Below are 24,616 nucleotides of genomic sequence, written 5' to 3'. Positions count from 1 at the left end.
CACTTTGGGAAGCCACCTTGGTGCTGTGGCAGCTTTGGAGAGGACTGAGAGGCCAGGAGACAGCCATAGGTGGGGCAACTGCATCAGCGATGGCAGGGACAGTGAGCTCTATGCTGTCCCAACCCAAATGCCTTCTTTTCACTCCCCATGACAGGACTTCAAACAGCAAAGTGCATTTTTACCCCCTCTCCTAAAGCCTTGAGCCAGCTTCTGCTGCATTCATCTAACAAATAGGTTGCCGTCTTCAAACCAAGTCCCATTTCCTATATTATTTTAAACCTTCTATTAATTTCACTGATGTCTCAATTCACTCTGATGAAGATCAGTGAAAATTCATTCTCAGTTTCTGAGTGCCTTGCTTGTTTTACAGCAGTGCATATCAGTGGTTAATTAGCTTCTCAGTCTGTGGATAGGGTGTATCCATCAATTTCTGTGAACAAAATACACTAAATCTATGCAGTAAATCTACTTTTAGACAGGACAGTTTTAAAGCACCACGCACCAATAAACACCAATCAAAACCTGAAGAACCCAGTATTGCCAAACACTGCTGCCAGTAATACAACTGATCGGAGCAGGCAATTTTTAAGGACAGTAATTTAAGTGATATATGTAACACCCACAAATACAGTACCTCAGACTAGATGAATCATAAAGTGGTGATAGCATTGTCTAAAGGTATATCAGATCTCTCGTTTTAGTTGCTGCCAGTTCTATCAAATGCTTGTGTCATTGATATACTAATGCCGAAATGTTATGTCGTATCTTAGAAGGTAACCATCATTGTAAACATACAGTTTCTGATCTGTGGGGCTATAAGAAATACCCTGGATTGTATCTAACTTTTTATCCATGATGATACTGACATGACCTTCTTGGCCAGTACTTGTGTCATACGTGTAGAAGATTTCCTCTTTCCTAGTGCTCAGTGTCCTTGTGGCATATAGAACACCACATAGCATGAAAGCATTAGAAACAGATGGCTTGTACTGTCTTGTCTGCCAAGTATTTATCACATCAAGTGTGGTCTCATTGAGTTTGCTAATCACAATGTTGCCCATGTTAGTTTCTGTTGAATATAATACCCATAATCCGTTTTCATCTACAGCAAAATCTATGTCTTGCCATGATACACCTGCATATGAGAAACGGTTACCAACAGCGACATCTGGAAGTGCCTTGCTCAAAAGTACTTTGTTATTTGCTATATCATACATCGCTATGTTTCTTGAAGAATAAGCATGATAGTACATAATATTATTATAAAGAGCAGCACCACTTCCTTGTCCATATGTTATTCTTCTTTCATACATGGGTTTAAACAGCAGCAGATCATCAAAAGTCTTATAAATTCTAAAATATTCTAAGTATGTCCCATCCGTAGTCAATGGTGCAACCCAATAGACTTCCTGCTCAGGGTCAGAGGGAGAGTAATCTCTACCCCAGGAACCATATTTGTAGGAAGATCCTCTCCAGTTCAGCTTTACTACATAGGGCTGGCTAACATTCAGCAGTCCACCGTGAATGCAGCTACCTGCAGTCAAAGAGAAAAAAGAACAGGTTTTCCAAATGTCATCATTAAGAGAGAGGTTTTTCATAGTGTAGCCTCTATGGTGTACTTACAAGGGATTAGCTTTGTGGCAAAGCACAGACATAAATTCACAGCTTCATGTGTAAAAAGCCTCAGTTTGGACCATGGTCATCAATTGGGTGTCACTAAGTGTTTCAAGCTGACTTAGAAAGTTGTTACAAGATATATATATCTTGTTTTGTTGTTTTGTTTGTTTGTTTGTTTGTTTGTTTTTTCTTAAAAAAAAATGTTAAAAGATATATAATTACAGAAAATTTTGTGAGAAAAAAAAAAAAAAAAAAAAAAAAAAAGACAGGGACATCCATCCTCAGGATTAATTTGCAGAAAGTAAGAGCTCACAGCACCTTTCCAGACAAGGGACAGATTTTTACCCATTTAATGCATGGTACACTTGGAAATCCCTTGATAAATACAATTTGAGAATCATTTTAGGTTATTTTCTACTTCAGTGGAACTGAGATTATTGGAGATAGGAAAGAGGGGCATCTAATTTCTGTGTATTTTGCTGAGGAGGGGAAGAAAGGAGAAACAGCAGCAGTAATTCCAGAGCCACATTTCAGATTAGCATTCTGCTGTCAGAATCACAGTTTTGCAACAGTGCATCACAGCCACATGGTGCCTTCCACCTCAGGCCCTCAAAGAAATCTGCAAACAGTAACAATCACAGCCTAGGAAATATAGATAGATATTACTCCAAGTTTTCATTTGAAGCAGCTAAAAAGAGAATGTAATTTCAAGCTGAACTAGAACAGTTTTGTTTTCCATACATCAACCATAAAGCCATTTTCAGGATCATGGAAATATTCTTTTTTTGTTTGTTTGTTTGTTTTTTGTTTTGCTACCCAAAATGTTCGACTTTTTGTACCTAAAGAATATTTTCCGTGATGTGCTACTGGGCTGGGTAGAATTTGTTCCACATTTACTAGGAAAAAAGCAACAAAGTGGAATGAACATTCAATGATGATGAACAGTATTTGGAACAAAAATGTCCAAATAAACTTATCCACAAGAAATGCTTTCCCTTTATTCATATTGAACATCAGTGACATTGGTTTTCTGGTAGATTCTAACCATAGTAAGTCACTAGTGGAAAAAATCCTACAGACAGAAATGCCCATGCACCTCTGATGAGCCTGAAGCTACCACTGGCAAAAACAGTACACTTTTCTTCAAGAGTAAAAGCATTAAGCTTGTGTTATGACTGCCACAGAAAGGTCCCAGACATCATTGGCAGGATGTGTCCACCTGTGGTAATGGAGGCAGAGATGTCAAGTGACTGCCATTAGCTCACAAGCTTAGTGGTACTCTGAGGTTTCCCAAATCAGTGAGGTGCTCCAGCCACCCAACTGCCTTCCTTCTTAAAGATGAAGTATAACCTGAACAGATCCAAGTCTCCCGTGTCAAATAACCAACAAATTAACAGCAACAACTTTTTGATGTTAATAATGCCTCATCGCACAGGAACTCCATGTACCACCAGTTATGGTGTCTACGAAGAAACTCAAATTTATCTTTTCGGGTTTTAATACTTTTTGTAGGTAACATCATGATTGTTTACCATCTGTATGAGACCAGCTGGTCGTAAACTCAGTCTTATGAAGGAATATCTAGCATATAAATAAGTCATGTCTTAGCACAAAGAAGACAGAGAAGTAACAGGGAGAAAATTTATCATTTGCCATCAAAGCTGCCCATCCCTAAGAAAGGCTGGAGCATACTCATGGAAATGAATTAAAAAACACTTAAAGCCACTGCTAGGAAAGGCCTGGGAGGAATCTTGTGTTCAAAGACATACTAGTCCTATCCCACAAGTAGAAATGTGGAGAGAGAACAATCTGAGACACTTTCCTTTGGAAAACACTGGGAAACAAGATATTTTGTGAGAAGTAGACTGTTGCAAACTTATAAAATAAAATAAAATAAAATAAAATAAAATAAAATAAAATAAAATAAAATAAAATAAAATAAAATAAAATAAAATAAAATAAAAATCTTTTTAAGAGGTAGGGAAAGGTGCTCTACCTCTGGGACAAGAAAACTTGTGGTCTGAACGTCAGAAACATCCAAGATAAAGGGTAATATTTGTGTCAATGTGTAAAATCAATTTGGGCAGTGAAGCTCTCCATGTCTCCTCCTTTCTTGAAATGTGGTATTTATCTCCTTCCACTACGTAACATCCTCACCCCTCAGAGTCTTGTACTTTCTTGTGCTAATGAACTAGTGGAAATGTGATTCACCTGCAGCCTCCTCTCAGCCTCTCTGAGGAAGGTGGGGAGCATCTTTATATTAAATATAAATCCCTGTGCAGAACTAAACCCTTGTGTCTCCAGGCCACATTGGCAACTCCCTTGGGGTCAGTAATGCCTGTGGGAGCAGCTCTGCATGACTTGAGAGGGTGACACAAGTCATGAACAACCCTGTGTCCTCACTCAGTCCATTTTCTGCCCTGAGATTCTCTCAAGTAAAAAGTGTGACAGCCCCAGTTGAGCCACCAAGAATCACAGCAAGTCAGCCTTCCTGGCCCTAAGAAGATGAGTGTTTAAGCATGCACTTCAGTGCTTCACAAAGGATGAGGCTCTGGATCAGAAAGCTCTTTCCAAACACAGCACACAAGGAAGGCACTGCTGTACGGATAGCCAGGCTGCATCTTTGGAAACATCACACGGCATGGCTAGCAACATGGCCTCAGCACTTGGCACACATACTACTGTTTGGAGGTGCTCATACCTCAGCTCATGCAAGGGCAGAAAACTAAGGCAGACAGTGCAAAATGGCTTGCAGCCTGCCAGCTCCATATATCAATTTGGACTGTGTTTTTCTTACATCTCTATTATGCATTGTTACCTCTGGCATGAGGGCTTCTTTTAAGCTGATGACATATTGAATATATTACTGTGCTTAAATCACAATAAACTTATATCAGAATTAAATGGTTATTAAATGCTCAAAAACTCTCAATTTGTTTAGAGAAATATAGCACCAAAGCTTGCAGGTAGTGAAGCACGGCTAAGCTCATCTATATGCGACCTCAAATAATTTTTCATGTCATTAAGCAGAACACAATTCCAGATTTATTTTAATAATTCATACATTGTTTCATAAATAAAAAACAAACGTGTGTTCAGCAGAGAGACCTTTTTTTTACAAAAGAAATAGTAAAGTATTATTTCTTCCCTTAAAGAGATCTCTCTGCTGAACACTTGTTTGGTTTTTATTTATGAAACAATGAATTATTAAAATAAAGTTAGAAGCGTGTTCTGTTTTAATGACATCAAAAATTGTCTGAGGTTTCTATACAGTATATGCTTGATTTTGAAAATTCTCCCAGAATTATTATTATTTTTTTTTAACAAAAAACTCTGTGGTAGTCAAGGGGTGATCTGTCTTCTGCATGAGTTCAGAAGAACTCATTGTTTTTTATTTAATCTAAACTTGCCTCTGTCTGGATCTTGTGGGGAAAAAGATGCACAAAGGAAACAAAGTGTCATGTAATTTTGTAAATATTAGAAGGTACTTGAAATAAATCCATATGCATTATTCAAACTTTCAAGTTTTTAACTCTTTTTTCCACTGCTTTGGGCCACTGATCAATTAAGTCCTGAAATTTTTGCCTTCCCTTTTGTAGCAAACAGGGGAGAGGAGGACTGATGTAGATACATAGACACACAGGTCTCTTCTCCCTGCATAAAGCACCTGTATCTCAGCTCTGTTGTTTACTAATCCTTCTGATCCATCAGAAAAGGAGCTGGCACTCAGGTGTCATGACTGAAAAGAGCCTGACTTCCTTGGCTGACGGCCTGGAGAACCGAGCATGAAATGCATCCCATTAGGTCTCACTTCACCTATTTCACTCTGAAGCACTCACCAAGCACATCAGCTTATCACTCCACAATACAGGTGCCAAAAAAAAAAAAAAAAAAATCAGCAAGTAGCTAGCTGTATCTGATTTCAGAAGATAAGGAACCACAGTTCACCTTTGCAGGTGAAGATCACAAACAAGGTAGCATCCACATTAAAGGGAACTCCCACAAGGGGCACAGAAACCCTCTCTCATGCACCCTGCTGCATCCAGATGTGCACCCTCCTTTCCTATCTGCATCCAGATGTGTGAGCTGCTACCAGCCTTGCTATGGTTTGAGACACAAGAGACAGAGCTGCTAAGGGAAAAACTTATCTTTGCTCCTACCATCTCACTAACAGGAAGACCCACACAGTCTTCTGTGTCATGCCCAGTGACTTCTCCAGTATCACTGGGCATGGGCACAGACTGATGGAGCTGCAATCAGAGTAGGTTTATGACTGCAGCATCTAAAAGGGAATGGGCTGGAAGGCTTAAATTCATCTGACTTGCCTTCAGGCAGCTAAAAATTCAAGTGCCTTTATAACCAGCAGAAAAATGCATTTGTCTCCAGGGGCAGTTCAGGCAGTCTTGGAGAGGGGGCGCTGGCCAACTCCCTTCAGGTGCCATTAGGCATCTGTCTCTTTCTGTATGGACATACCCATATCAGAACACAACCCAAGACACCCCCAAAAAGCAGACATCTTGAATAGGTAGGAGATAAAGTTTAAGGTAAAAGTGAAATTGTTGTAAGACTCCACTCAATTATGAGTGTCTGAGTTTCAGCATTAGGCTACATCAAGTCTTCCTCCTGCTGAGACCTATTCACTAGTAACTTGAAATTATTAATTTCTAAATGTACAAAAGCTGAAAAAAAAGTCTTTACTCTTTTTCTACTTTTTTTTTTTTTCCTTTGAGAGTTTCATTTGACTCACTTTTCCTTGCTGCCTCTCTCAGATCATTTCAGTGAGATGTGACAAAGAATCTGCTGCTGAATCCTCAAAGAACCATCATGGGGTCCTTTTCTCTCTATACTTGTCCTGATGCAGCAAGATGAAATCAGTACAAGAGAAAAACAAATGGATAAATATTTCTACCCACTAGAGTGGTGAGGAAAGAGATGGTGAGAAGTGCTGCAGATAAGAAAGTTAGTGATGATGATGAGGATGAGTAACCACATATTTGCTGACCCCATCTCAGTCACACAGACACCCACCTCTCCAGTTGGAGGGCACAGCAAATGGAGACAAGCAATCTTCAGATACATTGTTTGAGAAAAGGGGCCTGCTCTAAGAATACAGCAGCAAAAGCCTTAGGGGACAGAGTCAAAGGGGCTGCATAGTACAGTACTGTGAAGCAAGAAGCTTTAATTAAACTTGCCTTTAGACTCATGGTCTTAGACAGCTTGGGGATTATCCAAGCTCTCTCTAATTCATATTGCCTACCCAAAATATGCAGGAGAGAGGAAGAAGGGAGAAAGAAAATGCAGTCTGAAAACAGGACAAAGAGTCAGTTTAATACAAACATTATAAATATAATATGAACTAAAAGCAGGGCAAGGCCAAATGGTTTGGCAGGAATTCAAGGCACTCAAGCTTGCAGAGAAAACGTATGGAAATTGTGTTCAAATGCACAAATGAGCACAGAGGCCTAGGTGTGAGCATCCATGCAAAGCCTCCAAAATGACCATCTAGAAAATGTAGCTCTCTCACATACTTACTCCATCTCCCCAGGCAATAACATTGTCCTACTACTTGTTTTCAGACACAGTCTGCAGTATGTGTAATTGCTCTGCAAAGTTCTCTGCCCAGAAAAGGATATTTGCTCCCCATCAGGCACAATAAGTCACAGTATGCCTGCATGGATCAGCAGGCATCTAAACCTACGTAACACCCAGATTATCTGTATAATTGGCTTCTCCAACCAGCAGGAAACTTGCCAGCCCTCCATAGGTGCTCTGCCAGTCCCTTGTGCCAGCCGCAGGGACCTTCGTCACCCCAGAGGTGACCATGACAATAAGCCTACATCCATCTTCCAAGCCCTCTAGGCCTCGTGTTGCTGGTGGCATGAGATAAACTCACAGACAACACTGGAAGATGTCTTTAGATGATGTCAGTTGTGATAATTCACAGGAAGTCAATAGAGGTAGTTCATACCACCCGGAGTTTTGGCCTTCTAGATTATTTTGTGCTCTGTGGTTCCCACACAATGCTGAGCTGTACCTGAGCCAGCTGACACACCAGTCAGGAACAAGGTAATGCTCAAGCAATACCAATCTGATCCCAGATAAACTTTGTCCATCTCATCACTGTGCCCTGACAAGCAATGCTAAATAATTCTACTACAGTCACAACCCTGTGCAGTTACATTTACCCCATCCTAGAGATATTGTCCTGCTCTAGGCATGACTTGCCTATCTCCACATGGAGCTGCACCATGAAGGGCAGACCTCCTTCTCCCACTCTCTGAAAGCTCCCATGTTCCACAGACTCTCACGTCAACCACCCAGGCATGAAAGCAGCTCCTTCCTCCATCACTCATGGAAGGACACAGCATTCTTGTTCCAGAGCTCTGTACTTTCCCACTGAAACAAAGACTCAAAGGCTTGCTGTAGGCTTGAAGAGAAAGAAGTTGTTTCTTTCCACACACCATCACTCTCAATAAATCAATGAGATGCCCTTCAAATACTTTTAAAACATTGCATTACTTTTTTTTTTTTTTTTTTTTTTTTTGTATGTGTGTGGTTTGATTTGTTTGTTTGTTTTAATTGAAGCATTTTAAACCTTTCTTGAGGAGCTGAGAAGGGCCTTGAAATTTTGCAATACAGGTCTTTGTTTCAGCTTTTTCTCCCACCTGATCCCTAGACAAGGTGTTGCTTGCACATCCTGTCAGAGCAGTGCAGCAGCTGCCTGCACCATCATGAAGCCCTAAGGAGACCAAAATAGGAACAGCTGCTAGCCCAAGGAAAGCTTGTCTTTCTACCAGTCCTTGCCTCTCACATTTTCAGTGAGACACCTGAACTAAGCTGACCCAAAGATGATGAGAACTAAATGCTAGTAGGTGCAAATCTGTGCTCCCTGTAAGCCAGACATCATGCCTTGTTTTTTTATGGGTTCCTTTACATTTAGTCTTGCTGATTACTAGCCAGCTTATGTGAAAAAGCAGGCTTCTTCCCCCAACTACTATACATGTATATAATAGAGTTCTTCTTTTTTGTAAAGCTCTGCCAAAAAGAACCCCCTGTGTATAAATTACTCAAGGGTTCAACATTGTCTGATAAATCCTACCATCTGTTAGCAAGTGGGAAGCTTGACCCAGCATACCTAAATTATTGTTCCCTAAACATTTTCCTCCATCTTATCATCCCCGACTCAAAATTTCTCAGACTACAATTCCTTCGCAACAAGATTTTTCAAACTGAGTACACCATCAAGAGAAAAATTATTCCAGTTGTAAACTAATTGCCACATGCCCTGTGACAATTGCTACTTTTATTATGAACTGCCCTCTGGGAACCACTGATCTAAGCTCCAGGACATAACCTTTCCTATTTAAAAAAAAAAGGGTAAAATCCTAGCTCCACTGAAGTCTTTAATAAAGCTCCCACTTATTTCCCTGGGACCAGAACTTCCCCCCAAGGTTCTTGACCTTCTGATTTAGAAGAATCTTTTGCCTGCGAAGCAAAAGTAATCATCATGCAAAGCTACCTTCCTGCGTTTGCATACCAACAGCTTTAGTTGTTGCTCATACATTTCCCAAACAGTATTAGAGTAAAATTGTCATGACATAGGTCACTTTGACAGGAACTATTAAAAATCAAAGCTGGACTGAAAAAAAAAAAAAGTTTCCCACGTTAAAAAAAAAAACAAAAGTTTGGAAAAAAGAGAAGGTGGGGGGAGAGACTGGCTTTTCACACTTCAGGTGAGAGGAAATTTACAACTTTTTCCAGTTGAAAACAGCTAAGGTTTCTGGAGGAGTTTGTTTGCTGCCCTCTTTTTCCTTTTGAACCTGTTGAAGAAACATTACTAGCTGTCTGCTTGATTTTTCAAAACTAGGTAGTATCATTACAGTTGTTTTTAATACCCATGTATTATTTTGTTTCTCACCTGATATACAAGAGAAACGCTTACCTGGTGGGAAGTAAGGGGGTACTGTCGTTTGGTTTCTGCTCTCCTCACACTCCTTCAATCGATTTTGAAGAGACACAATTTGTCGACGAATTGAAAGGATATTGTTTTTGTCCAATGATTCTAATTCATTTACTAGTATAGTCAGATTTCTGATCTAGGGTGAAAATAAAAAGAAAAAAAAGAAAAAAAAAGAAGAAGAAGAAGAAGAAGAAGAAGAAGAAGAAGAAGAAGAAGAAGAAGAAGAAGAAGAAAGAAAGTGAGAATAATAAAAAAAAAAAAAGTTTAAATTCCAGTTAACTTTATTTTACAGATATTTGCAGGCAGATTTGATCATATCATGGAAGAAGCTACAGAACAAGTTTTAAGAAATATCCCTAAGAATAGGCCCTTTTCTGCTAGTCTTACATTTCCAGCAGAGCTATGTGATCACAGGGAGCTGTTTTAACACTCAGTTCTGTACTATAATGCAAAATATAGTGTTATTTTATATGTAGTGTAACCAATAAGTCTTAGACAAGTGCAAGTTATTATATATAAGAAAGTACTTTTTCCAGTCTTGCAAAATTATCTTCAAATTTTATTTGCAAAGATAATGTTTTCAATCACCTACTTGGTGATTTAGAGGACAATGGAGAAACTAATAATATTTCACTTCTCATATGAAGCAATTATTCTCTCTAGGTGAGTGATTAATTATAATTTTGAAAATGTGATTTATAGTCTGCTGGGAAGGTGATAGTCTTTCCCACTTCTTGATTTCATATTGATTGGGCCACTGCCCCAGCAACCAGAAGTTAATTTTTTAATTATCTAAGTTAAAGCACAGAGGCTTTCAAGCATGGGGGTCTATAAATTAATATTTATTATAATAATTTAATAAGTTAATGCGCTTAATGCTATGCAAAAGCATTTGCTTTCAGGCAGATAGTTGGCAAAAAATAAAGAAGACCCCATTTGTTTGGTTTTTTTTTGGTTGTTTGGTTGTGGTTTTGTGTGTGTGTGTGTGTTTTGTTTTTCTTTTCTGTGTCCTTTTTCAAGGAAAAGGATGTTAATACATTTAAAGTCAAGCTTTCCTTTCATTTATGCTGATGAAATTCTAAAATATTTCCACTGGCTGCAGCAGAGAGAGGCTATATTTCCTCAACCTAAACATGAACGAGAGAATATACTGTGTATATTGACCCCTTTTTGGCTAATTAGGAGTCCAGCAGTACCTCCAAATATATTTGATCAACGATGACATTGCTTCCAACAACAGTGGATTTCAGCTGAGTGACCAGTCTGTCTAGGTCACTGATTTCCACTTTCAGTAACTGGAAGTCCAGTTCTGTGTAAGATACACTGTTCTTCTCCATGTGCTCCACTCTGATGGTTAGATTAAGAATTTTCTGTTGATACAGTTCAATCCTTTCTGAGTACTCTTTAACCTTAAAGGGGAAAAGAAAAAAAAAAAAAAGTTACAAACTCAAGTCCAGGTTAGAAAATTAAACAAGCCTGCTTGACATCTTTATCATATTTCTGAATATCCTATACATAACTTCCCCATACTTGATATATTTATTCTTCACATAAACTGCATAAATGAAATTCTCATCACGTACATAAAAAATGTAAAATTTAACCCTCGTTTATTGTTGGCAGTTCCACAAAGTCCCCTCAGGAACGCCTGGGGATAACTGAAGGCAGAATTTTATTCAGAGTCTTCCATTTTTGTAATTCCTTGCCAATATTGTTTCTGTGAGCTAATTTTATCCTCAGTATTCCAACAACTTACACTGGCAAATTTTTTATTAGGAAATCTGCAATGCTTTATCTCATGAAAGCAACCCAAGTAGGCTGGAAAATGCAATAAAGGATTCCCAAGTTTTTCAACTTTATTTCCTATTAACTCAGAATCCAAATAGGATTTTAACCTGTGTACATTTGAATTGTGTCAAAAATTTGCAGAATTGGTTTGTGGTTTATCTTTAGGAGGGGTGGGGGGGCAAATGTTTAAACACAGTGTTAAAATCAAATCGGGTTTAAATGAAAGTGAAAAATTTATTGCAGGCTTTAGCTAAAGTAATTTACATGGCAGCCTCTTCAGCCTCTGAACCATTAAATAGTTGTCTGGATAAATATATTTTCACACATATCTGCTGAGGTAAAGGTCACAGCATAAGCATTGCGATGCAGAATGCTAAGTATATTATATGGGCTTGGAACATTCCTTGGAAAATTTTAGTTCCTTTAAATTCAACTCTTTGGGAAATTTCTCTCCCATATGCTTCACAGAAATCACATCTGTTTTGCCTTAAGCCAATGTAATTATATCACAAGAGGTAAGTAGGAATAAATATTATTAGTTTGTTGCACCAGTAACTCCATATTTATACTCTCAGATAGTATTTGTATTAGTCCCTCTCTCTACAGCACTACAACTTCTGTAGCTATTACTTCTTCAACTGAAATATTTTTAGTCTGCATCCTGTCAGCCATTCTTATGTTATCTTAACATAAACCAAAAGTCAGTAGTTTTCCCCATTGGCTCTGGAACAGCCTCCAAAATCCTGTCAGGGAATTAAAATCATGGAATCCCTGTTCTCCTTCTCTGGCAGCAGCCCCTGGGACCGGGAGGCCGGCAAGAACACTTGTCAAATAATTCCTTGTAATTTTTCCTGAATCCCCTGTGAACTGACAAACATGTATGGGAGCTCATAATGTGAAAATTCATGAATGACGGAAAAGATGTGTTAAGATCACATGATACCCAGTGATTTAGTTTAAGAAGGAGAACCCTAACTGAGAAGGACCTCTTTTCAAAAGTATAGTTTTCAATAGCAGCATAACTATACTACAAATCTGAAAGAAACTGTCAAGTCTCCATAAGCTGCAGTGGAAGCATCCTGAGTCAAAAAAAAAAAAAAAAAAACAAAAAAAACAGATGCTCTAGATCTCCCAGATCAAGCCTGAGTAACTTCACACTAAGGAATAACTAAGATATTTATTACAACTAGGGATCATAAACGATTGCATATAAAGACTTAGACCCAACTCCTTATATCTGGCTGAAAAAAGAGGCAGCTGGGATGCCTTGCCCTAGCTGTCATCATCTGCTAGGAAGGAACAGTAGGAAGAACTGGGCAATGTTCTTGGAAAAGCTAGAAGTAGATGGACCTTACACTTTCACTGATCACCAAACTCAGTCTGGAATTGGAAGATATCCTCAAAAAAAAAAAAAAAAAAAAAATCTTCAAAGGTCAGTGTCCAAACTGTATGTCTAGGTTTTGCACAACAGCAACAACAACAAAGAAAACAGATACGATTACATTCTGAGAAATGTAAAACTGGTCTATGTCTGAACAAAATTGCATTGCTACATGGTACTACATATACCATAGAGGTATTTGGAAATCTATTTAGGCATTAGCAATCCTTCTCATAATAATAATAATAATAATAATAATAATAATAATAATAATAATAATAATAATAATAACAACAACAACAACAACAACAACAATAATAATAATTCCACAGTGCAGCTCAAGTCTTCAAACCACTGAAATGGACCACTGGAATTAGTAATGGCTACTTGATGACTGCAGGACACTGACCCAAAGTTCTCATCCCACATCAGACCGTTTTCACTCAGTCAACCACCTGGATCATTTAAGAAGATGTCAACACCATCCAGTGGACTATAGCTGAGAAATACCTATAAGTTAAGCCTGAACTAGCCTCAGCACTCCACAGTACTCTAAACAGCTCAAGTCAGCTTAGCTCATGGATCCTCTGGCTAATTATTAGGCAAATATTATTTTATCAGCAGTGCTGCTCTAAAAGGTCTATACTGCTTTTGTAGACAAATCCAGCAGATACGCCAAGCATGTCCACTGAGTGGACATTCCAGCCTGCTCAGATCTGGCTCAGGAGTTTCTGTAGTTTAGAAATGTTAGTTGAGAAAGGAACATGGTGTTGCTCTGTTGCTTGGCAGATAAATATAAGCAGCTTGCAATCTCTGCTTTTCTACTGTATCTACTTGATAGGGACTGGCTGGTGTCTCTTGATAGACTGGCACAGAAAATGTGTGTGTGGCCCATATTTAGGGACACAGACCAGCAATTGGGACTGACTGCTGCTACATTTGTCATAAAAGTCTTAAGTAGGGTATGATGAGTGCATATGGCTTGTATTAGTCCTTTATAGGTAGAGAATACAATCATGTGAGGCACGTCGGGGAAAAAAAATAAAATAAAATCCTAGTTCCATTTTTTCCTTCTTTCCAAGCATTATCATCCTCATGGAATGAAAAGGGCAGGAAAAATCTTCAATGTTCATATACTGTGTCATTTACCTGCAATTGGTATTTATCAACACAGGTTTTGCAGCATGCAAACAGACACTTCTCCAGCATGCATATGGAGAGTACAGAAGGGGGAACAAAAGTGCAAGATGAAGATGTAAAAGAAAGAAGTGGGAAGATGTGTAGATAAGAAAGAAGTGACAAAACCATCAACCTTATAAAGTCACCTGGCCCAGGACACTGGCTTCAGGCAGGTGTGACCTCCACAGACCCACAAGGAGTACAGCTGGCAAGCAGTCTGCGAGCTGACCCCGAGAAGAATTCCACTCCAGGCTAATCTGTTTTGAAAACAGCTGTTCCTGGTGGAGGGCAGGAGTGCTTTCTTCTCCTGTTTTAGTTACGTGAGGATGTTGTTGCTGTTATGAGCTAAATTCTGAAAGATACTTTCTCTCCTTGGGATGAAGTGCAGATCCATCCCTGTTACTGGTGTCCTCTCCCCTTTCTTACTGAAAGGAGCAGCCAATTCCTGCTTTGCTCTGAAAGGTTAATTTTCTTCTGTAATCATAATTACATTGGCAAAGGTTGATGTGACAGAGGAAAAATTAGTCTGGTATTTTCAGTCTACGGTTTGCACTCATTTGGCACATGAGAGCATCTCTTTATCTGCAAGCTTCCTTGCCTGCTGATTCTATAAAAGGACCCCCTTGCTTTTTGAATTAGCCTACAATCAGGGAAAAGGTTAACGATTCAATCAGGTTGTTTATCTGGGACTTCTAGCACATGGAAAGCATCCTTAAGAGGGTCCAATCCTGCAGCTCTTACCTAGGAAAAGCTCCCATGAGCTTCAATGGGTGTTTTAGAAGAGAGAGTAAGGCATGGGTTCTCAGAGTCAAAAAAGCAATCACTTAGTAGAAATTCCCACCCCTGTGGTGAAACTAGGTTAGGTTTGAGATAAAAAGTCAGTTTGGGATATGAATTTTCTACAAAATTGCAGATGGCAGAATGATTCCCTAAGATTTTGCTCAGGATCATATCTGATAATGATTAATGAGAATGACGCTTTCCTGTTTCATTATTTCCTTCTTTCTTTCCTTAAGTATTATAATGACAAACATAACATATGGGACTGTGTAAGGAGGGCTTTTTCCACAACTGGGAAGGTGAAGAACTTGTGTGCACGGAGACTTATGCACCACGATATCTTAGATTACTTAAGTTCAGATATCAGTAGGGCAACGTTCAACAGCTTCTTCTTTCTACAGAAAAACAATTTCATAACTGAGAAAAGTTACACATACGCAGTTACACCAAAATACAATCTGTTCATTTTCATTTCTGACCCAAAGTGTCTCTTTGCCTGTATCTTAGTGAAATGTATATCACACTTCATCTAACTAGAAGTATTGTAACACAGCTGGGCTGATTGCTCTCGACAGGACAAAATTCAGTGAAGCCTGAGTGAGGTCAAGAGTTTTCACTGTCTGCAGCTAGAATTGAAAGCCAAGGTCAGTGGCAACACTGCAGTACACTGCTGGGCACCTGAAGACAATACAGTTACACCAGTTGACAGCAGCTGGCAACCCAGACATTAAAGCCCACAGCAGGGATTCAGCTTGTCCTGACGTTAAAGGTGAGTTTCAGATACAAATTTAGACACCTAATTTCAGGTATCTATAGTAACCTGTGTCTTTACAGGAGCAAGACGGCTGAACTCCCATTATAGTCAATGAAGATATGAGGTTTTCCACACAGAGAGATCAAGCAGTGCTTGAGATGCTCTGCAGATATGCATGGGTCTGGCAGATATGGCACACATCCTAAAGGAGACAACCACCATTCTGAGGATAGTACTGGTAAGAGGCTGGTTACACCATGGCAAGCACCTGGAAAAGGTGGCACAAAACACCTTGAAGAATCACACAAAGTTTCTTGGCTGGGAATCCTGGCTCTGATCCTGTCCCAGTGCAATTAGTTTAAAGCTCTGGCAGTGACCACAGTGGGAACAGTATGAGGATCTGAAATCTTAGTGATTGTCACAGATCATTAGCTGAGCTACACCTCCTTCCTGCAAGTGATCAGGTAATTTCTGTGCTCGGAGGCAGTGGGACTTCTGTCAGCTGGCCCTTCACATCCCTGTTGACAGCCGAATGCATTTCACCGTCAGCTCCAGTTCTTTCAAAACAAATGATTTGAGCTGAAAGATATTTCCATAGGATCCTCTGCCTGTTGTGGGTTTTTATGCCTAACTTCTTATCTGGTTTTGATTATACCAGAGGAGGTTTATGAATATTTATGCTTAGAATTTATAATTTAATGCTGTGCCTTTTCTGCTGATTAATTCAAGGACACTTCATTTCTTAAGATGCTTAGTTCCTGAAGAAAACACTTTCTGCTGGACACCTAATCTGAATCCTGAATATTTATCTACTACCAAAAGTCAAAGGCAGATTTCTGCCTTCATAGACAACTTCACCCAGTGCACTGTAGCATGTATGGGTTTGCCCGAGTTCCTCAAAAAATGGATCTGAATTCATGTAACAAGCAGCTGAAATAGCTAAAGGTATGTTTGTCTTCAACAACAATGTATAATTCAGTACTCTCACTGCCACAGCTTCAGATGTTGACACAGATGTTTGCTTGTTTGTTTTTTAATCCATGAAATCGAAAAGAGTGAGGGGACAAATATTCACCTTCTTCACTCTGGGCTGTGTTGACCTTTCTTCTCTTTCCCTTCATTTCCCTCTTACAATCTGGCTGTCCTGATACAAATAATAACACATGAAGGAGCAGGAGGCTTGGCTTCCTATAGCTCTGTGTAGCAATCACAAACCAGCAAAACCAAGCCAAAAGAGGAAAAATATAAATCTTCTTCCAAAAATACCATATGCCTCTAGCTGAAAAGGCCTAGAAAAGAAACCTAAGGGTATTCAGACGTTTGCCATGCTATAATGTCAAAGATATGAGATTTAATCACCCTTCTCCTTGTTCTTACAAAGACCTCTTTTCTCTGCTGTCTGAAAGACAGGTCACAGAAAAGTGCTGACTGCTGTACTCTTCCACAGGAAACTACTTTTCAGTAAAGATACAATTATTGTATTTATAAGAAAAGAACACCTTACCACAGAAAGCTCTCTCTCAAATTTCTCCACAAGCGTTGTGGCTATCACTTGCAATTGCTCAGCCTTCTGCACAGGAAAGGTAGTATCCGGCAAGTACACAGAGCACTGACAGTTTCCATGGTCATCCAGAGAGCCGGACACATTGGCAAAGAGCTGTAATAATAAATCAATGAAGAAAAAAGTGTTAATATTCTTCTCTAGAATCAGTAGCTAATGTCTGACAATAATCTGAGCTGTGACAATCATAGGATCAACAACTTTGCTGCTAGACATCTTTCACATTTTTATTCAAAGGAATTCATAATATCTGGTAATTTTGTATTTATTTATTTATTTTTGACTCAGCCTTACAAATATTTCTGAAAACAGTTAAATACTGCTGTAAAGATTTTACCATTGGAAAAACAGAAGTACATAATAGTCCTTACTTTCCCAGCCTTGTGGACAATGGTCCTAAGATAATGAAGTAAGTTTTCCAGGAGACGGAAAAGCATACAACAGCAAGAAAATAATGACTTAGCAACTTACTGTGTTACTGCTCTGTTAATATGAATTGAGTCAATCAGATCATCTAGTCATTTCCATCCATTGAGCTCAAAGCACCAAAATAGAATTAGCAGAAAAAGTTTTGAAAAGAAACATGCTTCATCTGAAAATTTTCAGCCAGCCCCAGCAAACAGACATTTGAATTTAATTATTCACCACTGAAAGGTGAAGAATTAAATGTGCAGGCTCAACCTAACGTAGAGATAATTCTTTTTCTATAGTTTTCCACATCATGCTTCCACATCACAACCTGCTCATCCTCAGTTGTGGATGGTCTACAAATCTATCACCCATGCCATTAGCACGAATTGGCTTGTCCTGACTGTCTGCATGCTCAGAGCATCATCACTGGAGCAATGGGTATGGTGCATGGAAAGGTCAGGGCTGGCAATTCATGATTTTGACATAATTTACAGCCAGATCACATCATTTCCTATAAACACTAGGCTGAATGCAGAGAGTGTTTGGGGCAGTGATGTATTTGGGTTTTGCTGGTACACAAAACATTTACCAGTTCATAAATCTATCACAAGTTTATTGATAAAGATATCTGATGTTACTTTAAAATATTCTGGCACATACTTCAATGCAGCTGCATATTTTAAAGCTACAGGCTTGCTCTTCAAATACATTTCTTACTATAATCTCTCCTCCTGTCTTGCAGAAATCCCAGTGTTATTCATGTATTTTCTCTTCCTTTCTCCCTCTTAAAAATAAAAAAGCAAATAAAACCATTAACCAAAAGCTGAAAATTCAGCACTTCTTCTCTTGTTTTTTCACAGTGATTTCAACTAATTTTTTCACCACTGAACCAGCGCAGAAAACAGAATGATGGCCAGCAGCAAAGCTCTCTTGTTCTGCAAGCCCAAGAAAAGGACCAGCAGCACGCAGGAGTTCACACTTTTGGCAACCTCTTTTCCACAGCCATAACAAACAACGTGCATCTTATTTTGAAAAAAAATCATGAAAAGACAGTTTATCTGTGTTATTCAAGTACCATGGGCCTTAAAACTTCACTCCAGGCCAGACTGCTGAAGACATTTAACATGAAAAGAAGCAGAGAAGTATCTCATAGGATTCCAGAGAGTCCCAGCATTGATTTCCCTGCCAGGTAGGTTACCAAAGCACTTCTGAAAATCCCACTGAGAACATACTGCAAACTATTTCTAAGTTTCTAAGCCCCTTTAAAGATACATCTTTCAGCACCTAAGCTAGTATGAAAAAGGAAGGAAGGAAGGAAGGAAGGAAGGAAGGAAGGAAGGAAGGAAGGAAGGAAGGAAGGAAGGAAGGAAGGAAGGAAGGAAGGAAGGAAGGAAGGAAGGAAGGAAGGAAGGAAGGAAGGAAGGAAGGAAGGAAGGAAGGAAGGAAGGAAGGAAGGAAGGAAGGAAGGAAGGAAGGAAGGAAGGAAGGAAGGAAGGAAGGAAGGAAGGAAGGAAGGAATATGGCTTAGTGAGTATATGGATTCTTCTGTAAGGCTGTCATTTGCACTGGCATACTGATTTTTGTATGGAAGGTATAGTATTCCATCACTTCTGTGTATAACACAGACATATATGTTCATGCGTATACCAATACAGAATTTACTATCCATAGAACAGCATAGTGTGTACTACACATAGGCATGTTTCCACCTATAGGATAGTGTGATCTATATATTGTATACTGAAGTATAAACTACAATCTTGCCTACATAGAGTCATCAGCTTTTTTAGAGGTACCGTGCTTATTCCATATGTTAAATAAACCCTTCATAAGTGTATTCAAACATTCAACCAAAATGATCCTCCCAAAAATAACTCCAAGTTTTACATTCCCTATGAGAAACAATCATTATATTTTAATATTGGTGTTGAAAGAGAGCCTAGATTTGAAGGCAGAGCTTCACTTCAGTAAGTGATATTTATATGCATGCCAAGAGATGGTTTCCCCAAAGGAGCAGGCAGCCTGGGCAGGCAGAACTGCTTCCATTCTTCCATTGACATTACTAACAACAGTATCACGATGTTGATGAGACCAAGAAGCACTGTTTAGTTAAGATTCTCCTGGGTCAACAAGTGTTTCAATCAGAATATAATACCAGTCAAATGATAACCATATAACAAAACTGTCTTCCCTCATCCTGTGGAAAAATGCAAAAGACAGGCTGTTACTTTTGATGGAGTTCTATGTTTTTTAAAGTTTAATAATTTACACTGAATCTTTAAAAGAGAGCAAACTGTCCTAGCGTACAGCAAGGACTTGACAGCAATATTTTACTCTGTAAAATTAAGTTGTTAAATATACATAGTTGAGGCTATGAGAAATGTTCCTTTCCCACATCCCTTCAATTTAAGGAGAGTAAGAGCCAGCAGGTACCTGATCTGCTGAAAACTGGGAAATTTATTCATCTGCTTAAATGCAGACTTAGGGTTACAGCCTCAAAACGACCTAGACATTTCAGTGCTTAACACCCAGCTACACAGCAGTCCAGCAGCATTCACAGATTATAATTCTGAAGTAACTGCTCCCTCTGCCTAAGAAAATGGATGGGATCCACAGAAACCACATGGCAAGGACAGAAACCATCTTAGCTGGACAAGGAAATGCAGGGGGTTTGGGTCCCATTACTGAGGATCAATGAGAGACTCCTACCTCCATTTAACTTTCCAGAGGTACCTGGATCGTGTTGAGACGTGGGTGTTTAGATGTAGAGCTTAGGGAAATGGTTTAGTGGGGACTGTTAGCGTTAGGTCAGAGGTTGGACTCGATGATCTTGAGGTCTCTTCCAACCTAGAAAATTCTGTGATTCTGTGTGATTCTGTGTGCAAATGTCATGGAGGTCAACAGGATTGAGTGCAAGGTCCTGCATCTGGGCTGGGGCAATGCCAAGACTAAATACAGGCAGGGCAGAGAATTAATTCAGAGTGGGCCTCGGAAGAAGGACCTTGGGGTGCTGGCTGATGAGAAGCTCACCACGAGCCAGCAAAGTGTGCTTGAAGCCCAGAAACCAACCATATCTTGGGCTGCATCAGAAGTGTGGCCAGAAGAGTCAGAGAGATGATTGACCCCCCCAGTCTGCTCTTGTGATACCCTGGAGTGCTGCATTCAGCTCTGGGGCCCTCAGCACAAGAAGGACATGGACCTATTAGAAAAAATCCAGAGCAGGACATGAAGATGATCAGAGGACTAAAACACCTCCCCTACGAAGACAGGCTGAGGGGATTGGGGTTGTTCAGCCTGGAGAAGAGAAGGCCCCAGGTAGATGTTTTAGCAGTCTTCCAGTACCTAAAGGGGACCTACAGAAAAGCTGGGGAGGGACTCTGTTAGGGAGGGGAGTGATAGGATAAAGGAGAATAAATTTAGATTAAAATAGGGTAGGTTTGGATTAGGTATGGGAAGAAATTCTTCACTCAGAGTGTGGTGAGGCACTGGACCAGGTTGCCCAGAGAAGCTGTGAATGCCCCATCCCTGGAGGTATTCAAGGCCAGGTTGGATGGGGCTTTGGGCATCCTGATCTAGTGGGAGGTGTCTTCTTCCAACCCAAACTATTCTCTGATTCTGTCATTCTAAACTCTCTGCTGGAGGCAGAGATTTAATACTCTCTCACAAGAGGTCCTTCCACAAATTTCAGATGCCACACTGGGCTAGCATGGATGATAAAGTCCTGCTGTCAAGCTGCGTCTTTGGCCTGATCTGGAACTGTGCATTTTGGATAAACACTGTTCTTGACAATTGGGTTGCAGACCCATTCAGAGCAAGTGTGTTCTGTTGAATTACCTCCAAAGGAAACATGCTATTGAGCTGTCACTGACAAAGAAAGGGAAAGAAACCAACTCCTGAAATCTGCAGGCCTTGGAGTTGAGCACTGTACAAGAAGACACAAAAATCAGATTGAAGCCCTCTAACAGGAAACAGATGAATACAATTTCAGCTAAGTAGAACGAGGAGAATCATGATTTTCTCAGTGCCAGCAACCACCAATGGACACTTCTCATAGGTGACAGAATGTATCTTCAAGGCGCTGCTCTGGTTTGCATGGGGAAGGCAGAGTTAAGAAGCAGCATTCACCTCCCTCCAGGGAGACCATAACCACCAAACTGTTTGGTATATTGCCATCAACACCCAATGGTACCATCTTTTTCATATCCGGGGTCCCAATCAGAAGTCATGAGGACAATCTCAAATCTTTAGATGTGACCAAAGCACTCAATGACACAGAAGCATTACTAATGACTTTGGGAACTCAACACTGCCTAAGTCATAGATATAAAACACCTACAGGCCTATTCCTGGGCAGCCTGACTTACCTGCATAAGGTTTAAACCTCCAAGTGACTGCATAGCATTTAAAAAATAGGACACAAATTCTTAATTATGCTCTTTGTTGGACTTTATTGAACAGTATGTAATGGTCATACCTCTGGGGTCACGCGCAGGTGGCTGGCAGTTGTCTCTCTAGGCTGACTCAGATACTGAAGAGTTGTATCGATAAGGGGAGACTAAAAAGGAAATAAAAACTTCTTTCAGTGTGAATTCCTGCATTTGGCACCATCTTTTCCCCACCAGCTAGCCCCCATCCTGCAGCTCCAAAGCACTTTGTTTTGTTTATGGGAGCCGTCCCCAGCAACTGTAAAATTAATTTGCTTTCCTAATCAGCAGCTAATGAGACTTGCATTTCCCACAGCATAGTGTCACTTCGTGGACACCTCTTCTCAAAGAAATGCTAAGTGTGACCAGCAGAATGCAAGAGATGCTCAGCCTGCCCAAAAGGTGTGAGCTGAGGCTCTGACAGACATATCACTGAGAGCCTACCATGGCCCCACACAGTGTGCTGAGGATGGTGTATCGTGGTGATGCAGTACACTGTTACCCATCTGAGAGCCTCGCCAAAACCCATGGCAAGATGGGAACTGTGGTGAGGCACTCTCAGCGTCAAATGGTGTGACAGACTGAACACCAAATGGGCTTTCCCCACAAGAGGACACCCACTGCTCCATCCTTCTGCATTTCCCAAACCCCAGCTGGAGCCCCATTCCTGAGCCAAGGAATGGTGGGGAGTTCCAAGTGGCTGGCAAAGGGATGCTCTATTAAAGAGCACAGCATAAACAAGCTTTTGTGGGACAGTTTGTCAAAGAAACCCATTTGAACAACCATTTGTGTGTTCAGACAATCACACTGGAAATGGTGGGGGCAGACGGTAGCAATTAACAGTGGCAGGGCAGAGAGCACCACAAATTGTGTAAATTACACACATTTAGAACTAACTTTAAGCCAAGCAGGATGAGGAGAAATTTTTCCCATATTAAGTTTCCTCTCCCCGGTTCAGCAGCATATATTTAAACCTCCATTTTAACTTTTGCAGCTTTCTGTTCCTTACCCAGGTAAATGCACCTTCCAAGGAGATGCTGACTTCACTGACTGTAGCCACAGCACTCCCAAACTTCAAAAAAAAAGTAACTAGGGGAATGCAGGATTTTTCTGGTTGGTGACTAAACGAGACAAATCAGAAAGAGTCATTGGGAACCACAGTGGGAGTCTTCTTAATGTTAACTCAAAAAAAAATTACTATAAAGCAGTCATTTGGGGTCAACCTAAAACAAAATATTTTGTTCCATTTGGGAATGCTTTAAAGCTATTTGCAAAACTTTTCTTCTGACAAATTGACTAGTTTTAAATTAAAAAAAAAAAAAAAAAAAAAAAAGAAGAAGCAGTACAAAATCAAAATAAATCTCTCACTTATGCCATTTTTTACTTTTTAAAATATTTTCAAAGTTTTCTCTTCTCCCCTCATCCATTACTTTTTTTTTTTTTTTTTTCTGATTGATGGCTTTGGTTTGAACTTCCCTATTGCCCAGCCAGATACAGTTTTAGGGCAAAGAGGGGGAGCACCTCACAAAGAACACCCAGCATGGCTTTCATGTGCCTGGACATTGATTATGACAGCAATGATGCATCTGGTAAAGCCCCCACCTCCCAACTCCTTCCACATCAAAGATGTGGATCCTTTCCTGTTATAAGCCCTTGCTAATTAATTAGAAACTACACAGAGCATTAATATCCACTCGGATCCTCAGTGGGACTTGCACTCATCTAACCAAAGGCAGAATTTGATTCTGATTTTAAACCCATGCCTCATTTTTACATTTATTACCCAGTCCCTATACATTAGCTGGGGGCAGGATGGAGGAATACTTTAAGGTTTCTCCATGCAAAGATCTCAACATTTGCCTTATAACTTCTCAGCAACCTGGAAAGATTTTACACCAACGTAAATGACATGAGAAAAAATGAAGGCACCAAAGCTTATATTTTCAGACCCCCATCTTACCATGTTTGTCGTTGCCTCTGTGGTTGAAGCCTGTGTGATTATGCTCAGCATGAGGAGCAGCAGAGCCACCTGTATGTGCTTCATCTTCTCAGCCAGCAGATGTGATAGCCGGGGGACAACAGAGCTCTTTTATTGTAAACTCCGGGGATTTCCCCAGCCAAATCTTAAGGAACTTCATGATATTTTTTAAGTTTTTTGGGGAAGCGATGTCATGAAGTCATATAATAATAGGTGTCAAATGACTAATGTACAAAGAACATACAAGTTACACACTGTTGGAAATTAACTACCCTCCAATTACTTAACAAGAAAGCTTTCCCATATGGTGCAGTATCTAATCTTAATTAGGTTATGCAGGATACCAGGTGCTTATTTGCTACCGTGGGTAGATAAGACTTTTCCTCTTAATGTGACTCAGACACAAAATTTCTCATAGACCCATTCTGAGGTATGCAGATAATGCAGGTCAGAACAGCAGGTCAGGTTAGTCTTTTCACACACCAGGAACACCCTCCCTGTACTTCAAAGGCCTACAAACCTTTTACGATCAGTAAAACGTGGGGTCTCAACTCTCACATAGCACAGGTGGGACACAGTCAGACTTCCTCCTCCCATTTCCCTTCCAGCAGTTATATCCTGTACATTAACACTGTATATCCATTAGTGTTTACCCGTACGTTAACTCTGTTACCCACTAATACTACTCAATTGTTCTCCTTCTACGGAGCCGCATGCCAGCTGACCACAATAATTCACTGTCCTGTCTTTGAAGCTCTGATCTGGAAAGCAATAAAACAAAGC

General features: G+C 39.9%; 1 protein-coding gene across 1 annotated transcript in view; it reads right to left on the bottom strand.

The window, feature by feature from the left end:
- Nucleotides 1–740: 740 nt before the first annotated feature.
- OLFM4 (olfactomedin 4) overlaps nucleotides 741–24,616 on the bottom strand; it is a gene marked incomplete at both ends in the record, with an annotated part of 112,326 nt that continues 88,450 nt past the window's right edge. Inside the window, 5 exons of the mRNA XM_084285183.1 lie at nucleotides 741–1,534; nucleotides 9,560–9,713; nucleotides 10,774–10,986; nucleotides 16,964–17,116; nucleotides 21,906–21,986. Of these exons, the coding sequence (XP_084141309.1) occupies nucleotides 741–1,534; nucleotides 9,560–9,713; nucleotides 10,774–10,986; nucleotides 16,964–17,116; nucleotides 21,906–21,986 (1,395 nt within the window). The remainder of the gene's footprint in view (nucleotides 1,535–9,559; nucleotides 9,714–10,773; nucleotides 10,987–16,963; nucleotides 17,117–21,905; nucleotides 21,987–24,616) is intronic.

The sequence above is a fragment of the Netta rufina genome (genome assembly GCF_964035555.1).
Source record: "Netta rufina genome assembly, chromosome: 1".
Lineage (NCBI taxonomy): Eukaryota > Metazoa > Chordata > Aves > Anseriformes > Anatidae > Netta > Netta rufina.
This window is presented reverse-complemented; position numbering and strand designations above follow the sequence as displayed.